The 16,576-nt window shown below is 32.5% G+C and overlaps 1 protein-coding gene across 1 annotated transcript; it reads left to right on the top strand.

The window, feature by feature from the left end:
* Positions 1 to 4,647: 4,647 nt before the first annotated feature.
* Positions 4,648 to 15,593, top strand: LOC132302590 (uncharacterized). Its single transcript, XM_059799497.1, has 6 exons — positions 4,648 to 5,488; positions 5,599 to 5,810; positions 13,300 to 13,600; positions 13,719 to 13,804; positions 13,909 to 14,000; positions 14,712 to 15,593. Exons 1-6 carry the CDS (start codon positions 5,168 to 5,170, stop codon positions 14,942 to 14,944), a joined length of 1,245 nt encoding a protein of 414 aa, XP_059655480.1. The 5' UTR covers positions 4,648 to 5,167; the 3' UTR covers positions 14,945 to 15,593.
* Positions 15,594 to 16,576: the final 983 nt, after the last annotated feature.

Below are 16,576 nucleotides of genomic sequence, written 5' to 3'. Positions count from 1 at the left end.
AATTATGTGACCAATTAAAATGTTGAAAATTGAGACGAAAATCAACCTAGGAATTAGGTGACACTATGTGTTTGTGTTTGCCATTTAAAACCCAAAACCTTATGAGGGACCATTCCAAGATCATAATGTCATCCTTGATGACAATTCTAGTCCATTAACTCTTGTCACCTTGATATATACAGTTCATGAGCAATTAAATTAGATTTTATTTTTATTTTTATTTATTTATTTTTTAAAGCAAGACATGTCAACATTCCAACTTGTTTTTCAATTGGCTGTCTTCCAATTGATCAAATTCAGACATATATAAATAAAATAAGGACCAATGAGTTTGGAACGTGGCAATTCCAAAAATTTATTCATTTGCTTTCCATTTCAATCCACCAACAACTTGAAAGAGGGACTCACCTACTCAATTTGGGATTCAATTAAAATTTTAACCACTATTAAATTGAATGAAACACACACACATATATATAGTTCGCTGTATCGGTCTATGTGTGACGTATCGTTCAATTCGTAACCTTTTTTTAAGAATTCGATATCGTTATATACCTTCATGAACCGATCGGTTTACACCGATATTCGTCTGAGTCCGATAAGCGACCTCGTATAATACCGTAATTGATATTGTAACTGCGAATCATAATATATAATTAAATATATATATATATATATATAGATATAAAGTTAATTAATTACAAAGAGATGAAAATAGAGGAGGTAAAGAGATCTCAATTCTCACCATTGGTGCAAAAGCGTGGAGAAAAAGAATAAGAAAAAGAAAGCTAAATGCTCTACGAATACAACAACCATTCACTATATTTCTTTACTTTTTTAATAAACTTTTCTCCAGATATGTCTGCTTTATCTATTTTTCGCCTCTTCGTTTCATTGGTTTCTCCTCCCTTCAAGTTGCACATCGTGGAAAGGGACAAAAAGGGAGCTAATGCTCTAAGAATATAACAACCATTTAATATATTTTCTTACTTTTTCAATAAGCTTTTTGATAAGTGGAAATAGAAAGACGCATACTTATTTTCTTACTTTTTTAATAAATTTTTTGATAAATCGAAATGGAAAGACACTAAAGTAGGTAAGCTTGACAGTACAGCGGACTTCGCTTGGTTAAAGAAATGAAAAAACAGATAAATAAAAAGAAGAGAAATAAATAAATGACACATATTTGTAGAAAAATAACCAACTAGGAAGTTCCCTTCCAACCAAACATAAATTTCAATAAAAATAAAAATAAAATTTTGTATTATTTATTTATTTATTAACCAATTGCAAATGTGTACGTGTAAAAATTTTTTAAAAAAATAGTTATAGGAAATGAACTTTAATCAAGCACGTGCGGATTTCCACGTGCTAAGTAAACAAAGAGAGGTTCAAATTTTCAAATCATTGTGGTTGCATTATTTTTGCTTTGTAATTAAAAATATAGTAATAAACAAATACAGTACAACTTTGAATCCTTGTGACGGAGATCGCAGCTAGACTGGTTTTAGTCTTATCCATATCTGTCCAATGAAAACAATTTCTTTTTAAACTTTATTCACACAGATAAGAAGAGGTCAAGTCACCCACTATGAAAATAATGGAGTACTATGAAAATTGGAGTCAATGGATTAATGATAAATTCAAGATGTTTAAAAAAAAAACAATCAAAAGGTAGACAAATACTTAACGATTTAGACGTGTATCTTTTGATTTTTTTTAAATATATCTAGTAGGAAAATAATTGTTGATGTACTTTTAATTAATTTGGTTGAATTTTGAATGGAATGGGTTGTTGATGAATTACCATTCAAACTTGTTTTCTAAATTTGTGTCTAACAATGACGTAAACGAATTTTTTAAACTTTTTTTTCTTTCTACTGTGACTAAGATTGAGTCATGTCATCATCTTATTTAATATTATTATTTATAATTTTAAACATGTTGTGGCATGTTTAATTAACATACTAATCATGCTAATACTATTTAAGAACGAAAAGTAAATCTCTCATGAGTGCTCAATACAAGACTCGAGAGAGTGGCTTTGCTATATCTGATTTGAAGAGGCAAATCTTTTACGGTATTCTTATAAAAATTTCTATCCATAAAAGTGACTCAATTCTAAGTGAACTCGATAATTACTAAGGAGTCTACATAGTTTTTAAGTATGGGTTTTTGTACTTTGATTAAATTTTAAATCTCTTTTTTTCCCCATCAAACCAAATTTAGAAAAGAAAGAAAGAAAGAAAAGGTAATGAAAATGTTATCTAATTTTATTTGATATATACTGTCATTTTTTTCTGATCTTCCTAGTGACATTTTTCTACTAATGGTCAACAATATCAAACACTGTAACGAAATTTGTTAAAATCAGTAAAATTAGATTTAAAAAATAAGATTTGTGCTAATCTTTTTAGGTATTATATCATAAGGTGATGATTAAAAAACATCTTAACTATGTCCAAATTTGGAAAAAAAAACTTGAAGTAAACATTTTGTGCATAACACTTTTAAATTATCACATTTTGTTGCAAAATATTTCAATTCCTGAACTATTTTTCATTAAATGATCATAATATTATTATTTTTTATATTAAATTACACTTAATCTATTTTTTTTATTAAAATTAATTATAAAAATTTATATTAATTAGATGACATATCTCCATTAAATTTACATAAATATACCTTTAATTTTTAAAATTAATTATTAAACTTATTTGGTAATTAATACAATAAACAAAGAATAATTAATACATTAATAAAAATATATATATAATTAATATAATGAGAAAACTTGTATGGGGTCACCTCTCCCATTGGGGGCTTAAAGTATTAAGTGCCACCTTAATTGCCAAATTGTATTAATCAATAGAAGAGTAATGGTATTTATTTGATAATTAATATAATAAATAAAGCATAATAAAAAAAATATATAATTAATATAATGAGATAATGTGGACCTCTTCTATAATTTGGGCGCTTTAACTTATGGGGAGCTTTAATATTTATCTTAAAAAATATTAAAATGGTGTTTTTGCCTGTAAAACTACTTTCTTTAATCAATTGACAATTGAAAGCAATTAATTATCAATCGAAAAAAAAACAAAAAAATTATTCCTAATTTCAATTTAGTTCACAAGAAAGCACAAGCTCCTAGAAGAATGTGTAGAGCAAAACAAGCGAGTATGGAACGTGAAGATGTGACACCATGATTTCCGCTACTCGCGTTTCTCAAAGCGATCGCAGCCGTTGATTGCAACTCCTCGAGTCAGACACTATCTCTATTTATTACAGTAGATAAGAAAAAGAAAGCTCCTCCCACTCACACGTTCCCCAATCCCACCATACACGTGTCCCCCTTTCTCCGCACGTGTCCCACCTAATCTCTCACTCCCCCCTCCCTACTCACCACCAATCAAAAGCTACGCAATCAGATACTCATCAGTGTGGTCGGTGATAACCCCCACCCACTCAATTTACCAAACTACCCCTAACAAATACCAAAACATGGATGTAAATTTAAATTTAATTCCAACTTTTAGTCATATTTGAACAACTCTTTTTTATTGGTAAGACTTGAAAATTTTGATTCCAGCTCTAGTCATATTTGAACGACTCTTTTTAATTGCTAAGACTATGAATATAGATTGAAAATATTATCTATGGTTCGGATTATTTGGAGTTTAGGTGGAAATTTAGGTGGTTATTCTCTACCTTTTTAAAATGTAGCAAGGATGAATTTATTATTTAAAAGTAGATTGAACTAATCGTCAGCCATTTAATCTATTTGATCACCATTTACATACCTTTTAATAATTAAAGTATTCAAGCGAGAAAGATTGATATAAAAAGATAATTGAATAAAAATATACGACAATATCAACTTTTTCTTTATTATTACGTATTAGTTATTTAGATTCTCGAATCGCGTTATTGATTTAGTAAATGTTATAAGAAAAAGTAGTTGTGCAATGACATTCGACGTACTAGAGGTAATGTCCTTTTCATGATAATTGCGCGTAACTAAGATAAGTTAATAAAAGAATCATGAAAATTATAGAGTGCTGATGTTTTGAAGTTTTTATAACAGGTCTTGATGAGATTAAAAAACATTAACAATTCTAAATTGGATTAGTTTATCCTCAATATATAAGGACGTACTTGGTTTGTAATTCTAAAAATATAAAACAATTTTCAAAAAATTATAAAAGGTTTAGATTAAAAAATTTTATTTTTAATTGTAGATTGCAACTCTAAATTATTAGCAATAACCGATCCATCAATCAACAAAGAATTTATTTCAGTCCCGTACATACTCTTGCTCTAACTAAACAAAACTTAACTCAAGTTTAATCCGCGCCTAATTCAAGTGATTCAACCAATTCATAGATAATCCAAGTTAAAAAAACATGAATTTGAAAGTTGGATTGAAATCGGGTTCACAACTTAACCGTTTAACCGGTTTGAATACCCAACAGTCGCGCTTCTCTTAAATCACAAACTCCATGCGTGGGTAAATTTGACTTTCTACAAATACGAGTGTTAATTTAGGGCTGGTAATAAAATAACATTTTCCATTTTTGTTTTCACTGTCGTAAAATAATGAATCAATGTTTTTAAAAAATTGTTTGCTTCTTCGCCTGCCCATCCATTTATTCAGAGAGTGGTTTGGTCATCTCTCTCTCTCTTCCTAACACAATCTCTCTCTCTCTTTCTCTCTCTCGGGATAATATCTGTTCTTATGTTTGAAGCTTTTCGTCGCTGTTAGATCGATTTCGTTTTGATCTTCAAAAGGCTTTCTATTTGCAGTTCTTGTGTATATATATATATATTTATATATTATATAAACACACATATATATAATCTTCGTGTTGGATTTGAATCAACATTATTAGGGTTTATTTCGTATTCTTCATATTCTAGAATTCGTCGAACCAACCGGCTAATTCGATCTCGTATTCGTCTACGAGAATCGCTAGCCAGACCGTTCTGGTTCTACACTGATCCACTCCGATTCGATTTACGGTCGATTTTCCGATACATTTTCCGGCTTGAATATCATTTTCGCACTTACAATCGTCTATAGGGTTTATAGAAGTTGAATTAGGGTTTTTGTGGGTTTTTTTTTTTTTTTTTTTTAATAAAAAAATTCGGGATTTTGGAAATGTTGCCTGGATTGCAGTTTGGGCGAAGTCGCGGAGAGGATCGATTTTACAAAGTTCGGAGAAATCATCATAACCAGCAAAATCGTGATCATCTTCGGAGAGCTCAGAGCGATGTGACGGTCAGCCAATCTCCTTCGATAAAGGAGAAGCCTTTGGTTTCGCCGCCGGCGAAGAGGGAGCTAGAGAATCAGTCAGGATCCGAAGAACCTCCGAAGTCGGTCTCTGTTCCTGCAGTGGAGCCAGTAGTGCCACCTTTGTGTAATCTCGATCGGTTTTTGGAATCGGTCACGCCTTCTGTTTGTGCTCAGTATCTCTCTAAGGTGGATCAAATTTTGTTACTCTGAGTTCTGTAATCAGTACTAAGTTATAATTCAAGCATATTTCATTTAATATATTTTTATAATTTATTGTGAATTGAATGTGATGACAGAGAACTTTAAGGGGATTGAGGACTTGTGATGTTGAATTTCAACCTTACTTTGTGCTTGGCGATTTGTGGGAATCATTTAAGGAGTGGAGTGCCTATGGTGCTGGAGTACCATTGATTTTGAATGACAGCGATTGTGTGGTTCAGTATTATGTCCCTTATTTATCTGGAATCCAGATATACGGCAACTCTGCGAAGAGTTCAATGAAATCGAGGTATTCATATTGCTGGTATAAAGTTGTACTTCTTCTAAATTTAACATCTTGAACAATATTTTATTGGCAATGCAACTGATGCATATGGTATACAATCACTATAAATATGCTGTTGATACCCATTCTTTGCAGTTCTAGGTGAATGTGATTTTTTTGTTTGTGGTGCAAAAGTTATTTCTTTTTCATCTTACGTTTAGTTTTGTGCTTGTGTAACATTTTGGATCTCTATTACAGCCAAGTTGTGGTATACACGCTATAAATTTGGCTGTTTGTGATTCTTTTGTTTATGTTTATATTCTAGCAAATGAGAATTTATGCATATTTTGTCGTAAAGGTGTGTTTCCTTTTCCATTTTCCAAGACATTCAAGAGACCTACCTTTCAATTCAGTAAGCCGCTAACTTAGGATCACTCTCTGCCAAATTAAGTGACACCTGTTGTACCTTGAAAGGTGAAAACATAAAGAATTAATATCACCACCAAGAAGATTTTAGCAGAGAAGAAGATAAGTTATTGACTTTGCCCTCCTTTTCACATATTCAAAATCAAATAGCGATATTCCAGCTTCTCTACTTGTCAATTGATCAAATTTCAAATTGTTGTATTTAAGAGCTACATTTTTAAAAATGGGTACTATCAGCAGTCAATGAAATCTGAGCCACTTCAATTGAGGAATCCTCTTTGCGCCCTCACACAAGCTTCCTGGAGGTTTTTTTTTTTTTCTTGCGTAGATGGCCTTCCTAACTATATAACATAAAGTGGAAGAGTGAGCGTGAAAGCTTAAAGTCCAAAATTTGTTGAGCAGGAGCGCCCTTAGAGCGTCTGTACATTTGGTGATATGTACTTATTCCACTTAATTCATTGTCACTTTTATTTATCAAATACTATTTTTTGTTAACTTTTTTTAATATAAGCCTATTTTTAAAACTAATGAGATAATTATTTATCATATTTTATTAATTAAAATTATGACATAGTAGTTATATTTTTTTATTGTGTTATTTATATCACAAACAAATAGTGGTACAGTGGCAGTTACCCACTTACCCTTAGTTAGTCATTATTGGCCAAGACAAAATGCGCACAAACAAGGATTGGGGGCAAAACACAAATTCTAAAATTGAATTCGCTCACTCTAAAAATTGAGTTTGCGAATTTGTTGCGATTCCACTCCCAGCTCGTATCTCCGTGGATGGAGCTTGGCAGCGGTGACCCCAAGACTTAGCTTCCTACTATACTTGCCTAACATTTCCACCCTTAATTTTTGAGGCATAAAAAGCTATCAAAATGAACCTCCCTCTTTAATGTTTGTGAGAGTAATTACCAGACCGCTGGCGCTGGATAATGATTATGCTATTTAAATTGGTGGCCTCACTTGGACTCCTTTTTTGCTTTGGGTAATGATTGTGCTTTCAATTTTAGAGCTTGCATCAAGTCTTCTGTTGAAAAATCGGCTGTTACGTAGTGCATAACAGATAGGGGCCCTGCTGTTACAGTTATACGCGGGTTAACCGGAGAGCAAATTTGAAATGGTAATGCCATTATGCAACATCCATAATGGACTTCACAGAAAATGGAATGTCTGTAATGACTGCTGTGGTACATTTTTTCGTTATGGCTAAATCGGAAAAAATTCGAACTACCTAAGTCCGTTACCCATACAGGAGGCCTCAATTTTGTACTAAATTAAAAAGGATAAAGAGGAGATAAAACTCGCTACCTACCGGAAGATTAGAGGCTTACTGTCACAGGTCGATTCTTATTTCTTCTGTATTCTTCATCTTCATTGATTTCATTTGCTATTGGTTCCTTTGTCTTCTCTCTACTTTGGATATGGGATGTAGACTGTATTTGAAGAAGTTACTGTCGTTGAGAAGAAATCTATGCTTTATGATATGGTGTATTTGAGGTTTGGAAAGAGTAGGGAGAGAATTTGGCTGATTTGAAGATATTAGAAAGAAGAATGGAAGGTTTTGAGTTCAACTAAGCTTCTCAGGTGAGAAGATGAAGGTTGAGTCATGGTTGGGACATTGAGTGACCTTCCTGAGAAAGGTGCAGACACAAGTGAGTTTGTGGGTGGCGTAGTATAAGCTCAATGGTAGTTCCCACAGGATATTTTTGGAGAATTAATATTCATTTAATGGTAGTCCCTTGCATGATATATAATGAGAATTGAATTTTGTAATGGTGAATCCGTCGGATGTTTTGGAGCTCATACAGTTGAGATTTAAATAGAAATAAATTTTATTATTTAATTATAACAGTTAGTGTAATATTCATCACAGATTGTCCTATTATATCTAGAAACAATATAAATCCCAGTAAATTAAAAAAAAAAATTATAAATCCAAGTAAATATACCTAGGTGTCATAACATTGCCAATAAAAGAACAGAATTATTCAAATGTGAGAAATTGGTATCACAACTTGCATATGATTGAGCTTTAAGGGAATTTCTAGTAATTAAGAAAATCAGTTATGGCTACGGTTTACCTGATACCCATTACGCCTTGACCGGTTCTACTGGCAAGGTTACACTGCGAGAATTACCTTTACATAATCTAATATTACAATTTAAAACCATTGCATCAACAGACTCCTTGTTCGTCATATTATTGGTTATGGTTTGGGTTTGCTAGTGGTCATTAGGCTCCTTTAGGACTATTTGGCCTGGTCAAAGTCTATATCACGTGACCAGGAAGCATTAATAATGTTTTAGCTTTTGGAATTGTTTGTTATTCAATTTGTTAATTTACGTGATTATTGTTTTTTAAGGTTTTGTTGTTAGTTCGAATCACTTGATGAGCTTATTTTTATGTTGTTTTTTGTGCTAGTTTGATTGGACAACTTATTTTTCTTCTTATATTTGATTAGCAAGTATTGAGCTAAAGAGTGACATGGATTCATAACAGTACATAAAACAACAAACAACAAAAGTATCATGGAAATTGAATATTTTATTTTCTGTTTGAACATGGCTAGGATAGGACACAGCCGTGGCAAGTATAGGTTTTGGACACTTTTAGGATCCGGAGGGTGATTTTGTAATCATTATTATTATACTTATTATTTTTGGAAGAATGGGATTCTATGCAATTTAAATATATTATGGGTTAATTAGAAAAATAATATAAAATTTAAGAAGACCAAAATAACAAACATATAGCTCTAAGCTCCAAATTAGTGACTATATTCATGATTATATGGATAAAATGATAGAAAAATATAATACAATATATTATATTATTATTTTTTTGATGCATGTTGGACCCATGTCCTATTTTTTATTTATTTTATACATTTGCGGTATCACCGTGTCCATATCGTGTCGTACTCGTACATGTGTCCCGTATGTGTGTCTTTGCTTTCTAGCTTCAATCTTTATCTTGGCAACTGGTCCCCATCATATGAACTCCTATTCCTCTTCTTGCACAAGCATCAAAAAGGCACAAAGCTGCTGCATTCTGAACCAACCATCAGATGCTCACTTTAGCTTGTGATTTAGATGATGTAACCATGACAACTGTTGAAATTTTCCACTTCCACCACTAATTGGTTATACTCTCCTATTATCTAAAATGTGTGTGCATTAATTAGATACATTTATTTTGTTTCATTCATTCATTCTTTCTTTGATGGTGTAGTGCATCGGGCTGCAATTAATCGTATTATACATAGACATATGGGGTTAGCTTATGTTCGTTTATTAAGGGAAAAAAATGAGTACCAATGAAAACTATGAGCTCATTTATTGTATTGAGTTGTGCTTGAGGCTTGTTATATCCGCCTCAAGTTGGCTTGTTTTTAATTTTGAGAAGTTTCATGTCCATATATGGACTTGCCCTGCAAGCCAAGGGCCTCTTATGATTGACATGAAATTGGCCAATATAGTAAATGTGAGAAGTTAGAAGCTTAGAGCTATGACAATATAATTTAATGTTGGCAATTTGCCAATTTTAATAGCCATGTGGCCTAGCCAATCAATTGGCTTAAAATATTGCAAATGGTGGAGGATGTTTTACTTGCTGTAGCTACCAGAATCAGTTAATCAGATGGCGTGAAAATTATGTCTAATCTTAAAGTCTATGACAACCCAGTCAAACTGCTTATATGATCTTTAGCACTTTGTATAATCATGGTTGGCAATGCTTTTAAAGCCTTGTGATAAAGATATTGATTTTAAGTAGTGTTACTGTAGGAATCATTGTTCATCAGTACTCTTCCAGTAGTGCAATGCATCACAGAATTTTTTATTATTGCGCCTTTTATGTTTATATCATTCTATGTTTTTTTGGAGAAACACGTTATAATCAAAAGGTTTAAAAATTAGTAGGACTATAACTGAATATGGGAAATGTAAATTTAGTAAAGAGTTGGATATTGGTAATAGAATTATCACACTTGAAAGGCAAAAGATTAGTCAAAATGACCATTTTTGCTACTTAGAGCCAATATTACAAAAGATGGTAAGATAGATGGTAATATAATTAGTAGAACTGGAGCAGGTTGGACAAAATGGAGATAGGCTAGTGAATTTTATGCGATAAAAGAATTACAAAAAAATTAAAAGGAAAACAATTATTAGGCCAATGATTTTATACGATTTAGAGTGTTGGGCTTTAAAAGAAAAACATGGACAACAAATTGATGTACCGGAAATGAGTATGTTAATACTGTGGATGATAGGGGCGACTATAAGAGATATGGTTACCAATCAAAATGTGATGGAGGAATTAGGAGTTGCACATGCTAATGATAAGAGAAAATAGACTTAGGTGGTATGAACATATCTTTTTTTTTTTTGATAAGTAGGTGGTATGAACATATCTAAAGAAGAAAGATCTATGGATGCTCTGGTAAGAAGAGGGAGACTAATTTGCTTAGAAGGGAGGAGCCAAAGACGACAACCAAATTTAATATGGGATTAAATCATTCGAAATATAGGAGAGAAGGTTTATAATTGAAAAGAACCGAAAAAGATAATTCCTGTGGCCGATCCAAGGAAGAATGATGACAATCATTAAATCTTTACTTAAATTGTGATATATGGTTGTAACTATAGTTGTATATAATTTGTTGGGATTCTATTGTTTATTTTCTTTTAAAAGCAAGTAATAATTGCTTTGTACGAGGACTTCTGATTATTAATGTATAACCTTTGCTTACTATATTCTTTTAAGAACATTAGGGGGTTTGTGAACCCTTCTAGAAGTTTTCCTTTGCTTCACTTAGGTTTCGTGTTGTTAAACGGAAAAATTTAGTGGAAAATGAAAGTACTAGAAAGTGAAGTGAAAGAAAGGAAAACTACCTTTCCAGCATGTATTTGGTTAGAATGAATTTAGTGGAAAATGAAAGTACTAGAAAGTGAAGTGAAAGAAAGGAAAACTACCTTTCCAGCATGTATTTGGTTAGAATGAATTTTTGTAAGAAAGTTGAAAAATAATTCTGTTTAATGGTTTTGATAGTAGGAAAGTTACAAGAAAATATCATTGTTTGCTGCAGTGTTCTTATTTATATTTTAAATGGCTTTGTTTCAAATCAACCTTTTATTGATCATTTTTAAAAAATAAAATTAATTGTCAAAACCTAAATAATAATTTTCTAAGACATTGAGAAATGCGGACCATTATACCACTCATTTGAAATATTATGGCATGAATTTATTTTATTTTTGAGAGATAAAAAGAAAGGGCATAATTTAAGTTCAAACATAGTTTCCTTAGAAAGTAAAATATTTCTGTGTTTTTTTGTAGGAAATTTTTTGAGAAAATTATTTTCCTTCGAAAATTTTTCCTGCTATCCAAACTCCTAAAATATTTTTAAAATAATATTTAAAAAAATTCCATTTTTTCACTTTCCACTACTTTCTTTCTATCTGAACTAAGACTTAAGGAAATTAGGCTCCAGCAGAGATCAATATATGATATTGTCATCCTTCCTCATAATGTATCAGGTTGCTAATTAAATCATGATGTAGAGTTTGCCCTTAGTAATTGTAGATTAGTTCGTCCGCTGAAACTAACATTTGAAACTGTGGTTGTGGATTTTCTTCCACTGGAACAGAAACTAACATTTGAAACTCTGGTTGTGGATCTTTGTCCACTGGAACAGAAACTAACATGTGAAACCCTGGTTGGATTTTTTTTCTTCCATTAGAACAGAATCTAACATGAGAAACTCTGTGAAAATGCAAAACTATTCTGTTGTCAGCCTTCTTGTTGCCGTTGGTAATTATTGAATGTGCTTTCGGTGGTTGGGCTATGACCCAATCTAATTAAGCATTTGTATGGATTAACTTTTTCCTAGTGAAGTTTATGCCTTTCTTTTGGGTAATCTTTCCCACGTGTTTTTGTTATTAAATGTATGTCTCATTTACATTCGGATGCTTTGTCCATGTATATATATACTTGTTTTTTGATGTTCTCACAACTAGGTTAGTGAATTCATTATATTATTTGATGGTTATTTCACGGGTCATCTTCAACTGGATCCACAATTCGTATATTATACTTCAACTTGGATTTTAATAAATCCAATTTTTAGATGAGGATTTGCATGTTGCATTAGTACTGGGACTTCTTTTTATAAAGCAGATCTAATGATGAAGATTACTTTTCTTGGCATTCATTAATAACTTGTTTATCTTATATAACTGAGCATGGATATATTTATATATCTATCTACATTTAAAATTATAAATAATAGTTCTTAGAATGTGTTCAGTTGTGTCCTCGTACCTAGATTGTAGGGAGTTGTCATGTCTATGGCGCTGTTTCTTAAACACCCACATCTGGTGTGACTCAATGGGGAGATCTAGGAGGATCTGTGAAGGTTGAAATTTAACCTTTGGTTGCGATGTGGGTAGCTAGGAGTTGTGGGCTTGGCAGAGGCATAACCTGCTGATTAGTCAATAAGTAGCCGTCGCTAGACTTATATGCGGCAATCTTGTCAGTGATCTTAATGACTCTTAAAAGCCATAATTTGGAGGTATAATTTGTTTACAAATTAAGAACGAGTTGGTTCCTATAACCTTTTTATTGATTTGATGATAGAAGTGGGGAGTTAACAACTCAACAATTCCATGAAAACTATTAAGTCTCAGTGAGGAGTTACTGTTTCTTTATTTGAAGGCAGCCTTTGTTTCCTAGATATTATCTTGGAAAGCAAACTAACTCATAATTGGCTCTATAGTTCATTTATTGATTTTCTTTTTTCTTGAACTGTTATATTCTTATAGCCCATGCTGTTTTAATTTCATTTGTTTCTGCATTTATATTCTTTCTTTCATAGATAAATACATTTGTACTTTAACTCTCTCTATCCCTTCTCAGCTATGCCAATGTTTCTCTTTTTGGGTTCCTCTTCCTTGTGTCTCAAATTAGAATTCCACTTCCCAAATCTGATAGTATTGTTTGCTTCTGGTTGATTGTCACTTAAATGGATGGATTTAGTTGGTTTGCTAACAATTTTTCTGTTGTATGTTTCTTCAGTAATAGGCGACTCGGCGAGGACAGTGATAGTGACTATTTCAGGGATTCGAGTAGTGATGGAAGTAGTGATTGTGAGCATGAAAGAGGCTTCTTGAATTACTCAAGCAAACAACAGAATCAATACAACCTAACGAACGAAATTCCTCTTAGAATGGATAGAATGTCTTTGAGAGACCAGCATGTTGCACTTCAAGGAGGCTCCTCAAGTGATGAGGGTGAATCTAGGAATCCTCGAGGCCAACTGCTGTTTGAGTACCTTGAACGGGACCCACCTTTCAGCAGGGAACCTCTAGCTGATAAGGCTAGTCTTTTCTTCCCTTTTTAACTAAGTAAAATTATTTGGATTCTTTTTGCTCTAGTGCTTCCTCTTTTTTCTTTGTTTCTTATTCCCTTTTTATTTTTTAAATAAATTGTTCCAGATATCTGATCTTGCCCACCGTTTTCCTGAGCTCAAAACATTAAGAAGTTGCGATTTATTATGTACCAGTTGGATTTCTGTGGCCTGGTATGACAATTGATTCCATGCATATATTTTTAGTATATATAGATGCACAATTCACCCTACAAACATCGATATGGGACTTACTGGTTTTAATGGAAATTTTGTAGGTATCCAATATACCGGATACCAACGGGACCAACTCTAAAGGATTTGGATGCTTGCTTTCTGACCTTCCATTCTCTTCATACACCCATGTCAGGTAACTGAAGAATTTCTCTTCATTTTTATTGATTCGACGTCCAAGTGTTAGATTGTGTGTTAGAATTTCCCTTTACTCTCTTCTATCTGCACGTGCCCTTGTGCTAGTTAATATTTTGTGTTCAAGCGTTAGAAGAACAAGTGCTTATTTCAATTGACTTATGTTATTGACGAATATATTACATCTGGGACCTGTGTCTTCTCTCTCTCAATTGTTTCTTGGAAGTAACGTTTCCAATAGATCTCCCCCAATAAATAAATCAAATAGAAAATGAAAAGTTTCCAGTAGGATGATAGGTTTGAGCTATCTGCAAGGTCCTGGCTCCTTTCATCTAGCATAAATAGCTGTTTTCATCACTTACCATTCACAAATTATTTTATGAATATATTGATATTTACCATCGATGCCTGAGTTACTCGTGAAATTCACACCTCTAAGTATACAATGATTTTCCACACACTCATTCCTGATTTTTTTTCCAGTCTCCAACCAGCATTCAAATTCTTTCCGAATGCTGGTCATGCCTTGAACTTTTTATTATTCTCTTTTTACCACAATGCTTTCCCTACTCATTTATGGAGCTTAGCTGTTCCTGTAGATTGACACTGGCTTGTGTGGGTGTTGTATCTGACTAGAAATATGTGCTCCTACCTTAGTTTTGCAATTTGTTTACCGTTGGCATCTTTGTGATTTTAATCTGACTTCTTGCAGGTACTCAAGGTGCCCAGCTTCCTGTTGTGACGTGTCATAGTGAGATGGACGGTGTCCCTAATATTTCATTACCAGTCTTTGGTCTAGCTTCATACAAGTTCAAAGCATCCTTGTGGACCCCACAAGGAGGTTGTGATTGCCAATTATCAAACTCCCTCTTGCAGGCTGCTGACGATTGGCTGAAACTACTTCAGGTCTATCACCCGGATTTCCTTTTTTTCTGCCGTAGGTGAAACTAGGGGACGACTTCTTTGTGCTAAACCGTTCGAGGGCAAGAAACCTTACTCCTTCCTTGGTATGTTCACGGGCCACCATCTATAAGTGAAGATTTCCTTCAGTCTTGTGGGAATTGAATGGCAATTACTTTGGGTGGGGTGGGTTGGTTTGTGTCTGTGGTTTTATTTCCTGTTATTCGTATTTATAAGAAAAAAGAAAAGAGAGGAAAATAAAGTTCAGCAAAAAAAAGAGAAAAAAGAAAAGATGTAGTAATGGAAGGAGGGGTAGTGTAATAAAGGATCAAGGGAAATGGAGTAGAGAAAAAATAGAGTTAGATGCAGGGCTGGGCTAAGCCTGGGTAAGTGGCAGTTAGGCCTGCTATGATCGTCTCGTTCTTGTTTTTTACTATATTTATTATATATATGGTTAAAGTTATGAGAGAACAGGCTCTTTTTATTCTTGTCCTGGTGATCAGTATGTAGGTTGTAACATCTTTTTTTTTTTTTTTTTTAATTTATTTTTAAGATTTCAAGGGAATTTTGATAGAGGCTTTACAAGAATTTCAAGTTTTACCTTCCCTATGATATGTATTACTAACTTTTATGTTGTTTTACAGCAAATTTTACTTAAATTGTATTGGCTTTAATGAACTTATGTTTTGGTGTATATCTGTGTTTCAACATTGTTGGCTGATTTTAGTTGCTTCTGTAGTACTCTGTGTTCTGTGGAAATGCCAATTTGGGTTAATTTGATGTCCAACTTTGCATGTGGGATGCGTCTATAAGACAAGGGTATGTTTGACACATCTAAAAACGTAGTACACAGACGACATGATTAATATAAATAGTTAAATACTAATTGTGATTTATATATTTTTTGAATAAGACAATTATAGAGCTTTATTGATCTTGGACTGCATTCTGAGGGCTCTTTGTTAATCTTACTTAAGAAATAAGAAATAAAAATGAGAGTTTTATTAATTTATAATTGTTATACTAGTCGAGTATATAAAGAAACCAAATAATTTTTTTTATATCATATGTGAAATCACTTATATGTCTGTTTTTGTTAATTAATGTAGGAGTGGTCATGGATCGAATTGGGTATCAATCCTAATCTGATCTGGTCAATCCGTCAGAATAATGGATCGGATTCGTATAGTAACATATTGGATTGGATAGATTTTTTCTAATAGTTTAATATTGTTATTTATAAAATTTTAATTTATCAACATTAATTTTTTTATTATTATTATTTTTTTCTCAACATTAATTCATATATTTAAATGATGATTAATTGATTTTAATTTAAAAGATTATTAACTACTGCATTTTTAGAATATATATATATATATATATATATATATATATCCGTAATTCATAAATCGAATTATGAACTAGGGTTGATAAAAATTCGATCTGATCTGTAATTAAATCCGATCCGAACCGTAATAATCCAATCTGATTCGATCGAACTCGCAAATTGGCGGATTAAATGTCGCCCATACATTAAAGTGTGTGTTTCTTTTATATGGTATGAGATGTGATGATTGTGTTGACACAACTGTACGAGAAGTGGCATGACAAGTGTCTGATCGGAGATGTGATAGACATGTGTTGATGTATTGGCTAAGTTTTTTAAAATAATAA

This window comes from Cornus florida, unplaced genomic scaffold, assembly GCF_030987335.1.
Source record: "Cornus florida cultivar Cherokee Brave unplaced genomic scaffold, ASM3098733v1 CherokeeBrave_3.0.0_Hap2_Chr04, whole genome shotgun sequence".
Lineage (NCBI taxonomy): Eukaryota > Viridiplantae > Streptophyta > Magnoliopsida > Cornales > Cornaceae > Cornus > Cornus florida.
Note: the sequence above shows the minus strand (reverse complement) of the source record. Positions and strands in the feature narration are given on the sequence as shown.